Source organism: Saprolegnia parasitica (genome assembly GCF_000151545.1).
Source record: "Saprolegnia parasitica CBS 223.65 unplaced genomic scaffold supercont2.664, whole genome shotgun sequence".
Taxonomy (NCBI): Eukaryota; Oomycota; class Saprolegniomycetes; order Saprolegniales; family Saprolegniaceae; genus Saprolegnia; species Saprolegnia parasitica.
The window spans coordinates 1-4,111 of record NW_012157058.1 but is presented as its reverse complement, the minus strand read 5'-3'; the positions used below and the strand labels follow the sequence as shown (position 1 = coordinate 4,111).

Here is a 4,111-nt window from a genome sequence, read left to right as displayed (position 1 = left end):
GGTGGAAGCGCGGCGCATGTATGCGTTTTCGCGGGCGTGGCGCCTCCACAACGTCCATCGGGTCGACAAAGTCCTCGAAACTGCGGCGCCTTGGCGCGGCGTCTGCAGCACTTGCGCAAGACAACGATGAGACCGACGGCAACGACGAGCCCGACGCCGACGCCGATGAGCACGACCGTGATGAGGTGGCTATCGCCGTCCTCGGCCAAGACGCCAGGCGACGCTGCTGCGAGCAGAAGCGGCACAAGCACGCGTCGTCCCATGCGAATGAGTCGGATGACAGAGTGGGCGCATCAGCATGACCCGCTAGAGACGGTTCTTTTCGACTTGCTAACACGGATGGGCCAATCACAACCAAGTGCAAACTGGAAATATTATTGCATACAAACACCAAGTGGCATCGGATGACCGGTATTATGGACGTGGAGCGTGGACAGGCGGCAACCCAGATCCGTCGCTACGAAACAACAGCCGCGCGACGTGGCAATCGACCGCGATCGCGCTGGTTGGGATGTCGATCCCGTGCTCGCACGCTATTAACGTGCGACGAGGATGCCTCGAAAGCGCGTTCTTTATGGGTGTCGATCGAGCGAGACATGTGTCGGCCTTGCGGTTCGCCAAACACAAAGGCGGGTCGAGGGCAATGACGTCGTCGCGCATGTACGAGAGGAGCCTGAGCGTCACAATCATATCATCACGTTAATACATTCCTGGCGCCGGCCATGAATCTGGCCGCCGATGCGACTCGATAGCACTAGACGGCGCTATAAAGGACAATCGAGTCGATTCAAAACAAGAATCGTCACCGAATAAGGAGTACTGGGTAGTAATACAAGGAAATGGAGTCGACAAGACACGCTCAGGGTGCAATGTCGGCCGCGGTTGTCCGAAAGGCCGCTTCATCGAAGCTCGCTTGGAGCTTTCCGAGTCGATCGCTACACTCGAGAATAGTGGGCGGGGCACGCGCGACCGCCATGGTCCGGAGTACAACCGAGGGCGCAGCTTACGGAGCGGGCGGCGGCGCGCAGGGCCTCGGCGTTAAAGTCAGCGACCGAAGTGTTCCACGATCTGCAGTCGTCGGTGTGCTTTTGGTAGAGGCCTTCGAGGACTTTGACATGCCATGCGTCATTGGGCGGTACGTCGGTGTACACGACAAGGCCGGCAGGATGGTGGAAAAAATGCTCCTTGGCGAACGTACATTTAGCACAGCTCGAGCGTCGCCGGCTCGTTGTTGTCGCACACAATGTAGACACGTAGTGCGTGGGCGATGATGACCTCTGCAATTTGCAAGGGGAGCTGGTCCAAGAGCGCTAACATCACTTGATGCTCGGGCGTGTGCGCGCTGGACGCAATGTTGCTGCGGCGCGGTCAAGCAAGTTGTTCTTTTCGACGACAAATGCCGTCTCGATAGGCATGGCGCTGCTCGTGCCCATGTCGACTGGTACAGAGACTTCGCGCACGAAGCTCGTCCACTTTGCGCGGATATTGCAAGCCGACAGAAGGCTGCGATGCCATTGGCTATCTCCATGGCTATCGTCGACGTGGATTGGCTGGTTTTCGAATTGGCTATTCGCACGCAACGTTTCGTGCGTGTCATCGGCATGACGTGGCGGCACGAGACGCGTTGGTGTCAATTCCTCCGCCACGCACGGATGAATATAGCCAAAGTCGCTCGAGATCGACGGCAGCAGAGTCAACACCGAGACGCATCTTCGACACTACGCAACGGTCGAAAGTGTGAGGAACCATGTGGACACGACGCCAGCTGGCTAGGACGTTTTCCACGAATTCGACGGCATGTACATCGCAGCGATCTTGCCATTTTCGAAAACAACACGCACAACCAACACGCTACCACATCGTTTTATGGCGCACCACGACCCAAAGGCTGCTGCGACGCGCCGCGCTCTGTGCCAATTCAAGGGCTGCACCAAATTCGCCCAGACCCGCGGGCGATGCAAAGGTAATCCTCTTGATCCTGCTCTCGACAGATTTATACGAGCATGTCTGTAGCCCACGGCGGCGGCACGCGCTGCAAGGTCGAGGCGTGCATCAAGCTCGCGCAGAGCCGCGGTCACTGCATCGCGCATGGCGGCGGCCGCAAGTGCCACATCGAGTCGTGCGATAAGCTCGCGCAGAGCAAGGGGTACTGCATCGCCCACGGCGGAGGTCGCAAGTGCGGTACAACGTCTACAAGTGAACAGTAATAAGACGAGATATGTGCAACTAGCGATTGACGGCTGCGAAAAGTTCTCACAAATCAAGGGCAAGTGCAAAGCCCATGCCAAGACGTCACCGCCGTCGACGCCCCACTCGCCGCCTTTGCTACACCCGCTTCCACCGCTAACGCATGCCAAAGTGTCGGCGCTTCAGATGCCGTCCACCATCAGCCTCAGCCCGTTGCGCGACTGCGTGCGGCGACCCGAAGCAACCACTTGCTCGTTCGCAGCGCTCTTTGAGCCCTCGCCGCCAACAGCGTGACGACGGCTGCATGCACGTGCATAGAATTATTCCTTTGGGTGCATTCGCAGAAAACAACTCGACTAATTTATTTCTTATTTTCAAAATGCTAAAGTACGAGGACGCCGAGAAGCGTCTCTCGACACGATCCCGTCACCAAGCAAGGATGGTCCTCGTGCGTCGGCAGGAGTGAATTATAGCACCACTCGATTGGTTGTCTGTACCGCCTCCTCGCGCATTCAGTGCACTTTCGGGGTGAGCTGTCAGGGTGCCGTTGTCATTCCTCACTGCCTTTTCATCCTCTCGATGGTCACATGCGATGCGTTTGACTCTAATGTTTACAGCCATGGGCATGGCGCTCCATGCATTTTTGAAGTGTCTCGGTTTAGAGGGATTAGGGTTGCAGGGTACATGAAGATGGTGCAGTTTACGAACAAAGCGATGTACAGAGCGCGGCCGTAAACTCGCTCTTGGTCGGCGCCGTCACGTTGCGGCCGCTCGGGCACGTCACCCGCAGCGTGCCATTGTTGAACTTTTCGCCCAAGCACTCGCCACTCGTGGTGGCATCGCAGCTCCACCTGCATTTCGCATGTGAGCTCCCTCGTGTGATCCTTTGTGACGTACCAGGGCGCGGGAATGCAGTCGAGGTACTTGCACCACGGACACGCCGTCATGGCGTTCGTCTAACATTCCTCACTCTCAAGTCCATGTCCAGTGCAAGGGCACACACATACGTTGCTTGTAAAGAGAGCGATGAAGAGGATCGCAAAAAACGCCGTGAAGAGCAGGCCGCCATACCCGAGCAGCCGCTGCTTCTTCGAGCGCGTCCCCATGATGCGGTCTTGGCGACTCAGCGGCAGGCTCAGCATCGCAAAGCCCAGGCTCAGACCGCTCTACACTTTCAAGTTGATACTTTGCAGCCATGGAAGTCAACTGCGTACAATGAAGCCCGAGAGATGGGCAAAGTTGTTGACAAACGGAAGCAACCCAATGCCAAGGTTCACAAGGGCGACGACCACCAAGTTGGTCTAACCCATCGTCTCTCGTGAGATGATCCTAGACAAGGCGGATTCGGGCTACCATGTGGCACACGCGGTTCGTGTACAGCTTCCAGTTGAGCATAAACTCGGCAAACGTAGCGCCAAAGAGGCCAAAGATCGCACCGGACGCACCGACGCCAACGACATCGGGCACGAAAAACTAGCGTCGAAATGAGTTCACGCCGAGGAGGAGGAGGTCGGCATACGCCCGAGACGATGGCGCCAATGATACCGGTGGCAAAGTAGATGGTCGCGATGCGCCGGCGATCAAAGGTCGACTCGAGTTCCATGCCCAGCTGGTAGAGCGCGGCCATGTTGAAGAGAAGATGGACAACGCCAGCATGGAGGAACATGGCCGTGAAGAGGCGCCACCAAGCGCCGTCTTTGATGAGATCCGTGCGCTGGGCACCCTACGCGCCGCTGCATGAGCCATGCCGGATGCGTTGTCGATCGCAGTACCATCGACAGAAGCACTTGGGCGCTCGGGCCAATAAGCGGGTTCACCTTGAGGCTCTCGACGGTCCAGCCATTCTCCGCGCTACGTGTACATGAGCGCGCATCGCGCGAGTGGCGGATCGTACATTTCAATGATGAAGATGAGCGTATTGACG

The 4,111-nt window shown here is 57.5% G+C and overlaps 2 protein-coding genes across 2 annotated transcripts; one reads left to right on the top strand and one right to left on the bottom strand.

The window, feature by feature from the left end:
* The first annotated feature begins 1,834 nt into the window (after positions 1–1,834).
* SPRG_17605 (hypothetical protein) lies at positions 1,835–2,552 on the top strand. Its single transcript, XM_012356964.1, has 3 exons — positions 1,835–1,963; positions 2,014–2,181; positions 2,231–2,552. The coding sequence occupies exons 1-3, from the start codon at positions 1,867–1,869 to the stop codon at positions 2,479–2,481; spliced, it is 516 nt and encodes a 171-aa protein (XP_012212354.1). The 5' UTR covers positions 1,835–1,866; the 3' UTR covers positions 2,482–2,552.
* A 335-nt stretch (positions 2,553–2,887) lies between these two features.
* SPRG_17604 (hypothetical protein) lies at positions 2,888–4,111 on the bottom strand (the record flags this gene model as incomplete). The annotated part of the gene is made up of 8 exons (XM_012356963.1): positions 4,082–4,111; positions 3,960–4,038; positions 3,707–3,910; positions 3,541–3,660; positions 3,402–3,488; positions 3,195–3,353; positions 3,085–3,143; positions 2,888–3,038 (listed from the first exon to the last, which is right to left on the bottom strand). Exons 2-8 carry the CDS (start codon positions 3,960–3,962, stop codon positions 2,888–2,890), a joined length of 783 nt encoding a protein of 260 aa, XP_012212353.1. The 5' UTR covers positions 3,963–4,038; positions 4,082–4,111.

Coding starts and splice junctions, on each gene's coding strand:
- SPRG_17605 (XM_012356964.1), top strand. CDS start 1,867: ATGGCGCACCACGACCCAAAGGCTGCTGCGACGCGCCGCGCTCTGTGC. Junction 1,964..2,013: donor GACCCGCGGGCGATGCAAAG/GTAATCCTCTTG, acceptor GCATGTCTGTAG/CCCACGGCGGCGGCACGCGC. Junction 2,182..2,230: donor CGGCGGAGGTCGCAAGTGCG/GTACAACGTCTA, acceptor ATGTGCAACTAG/CGATTGACGGCTGCGAAAAG.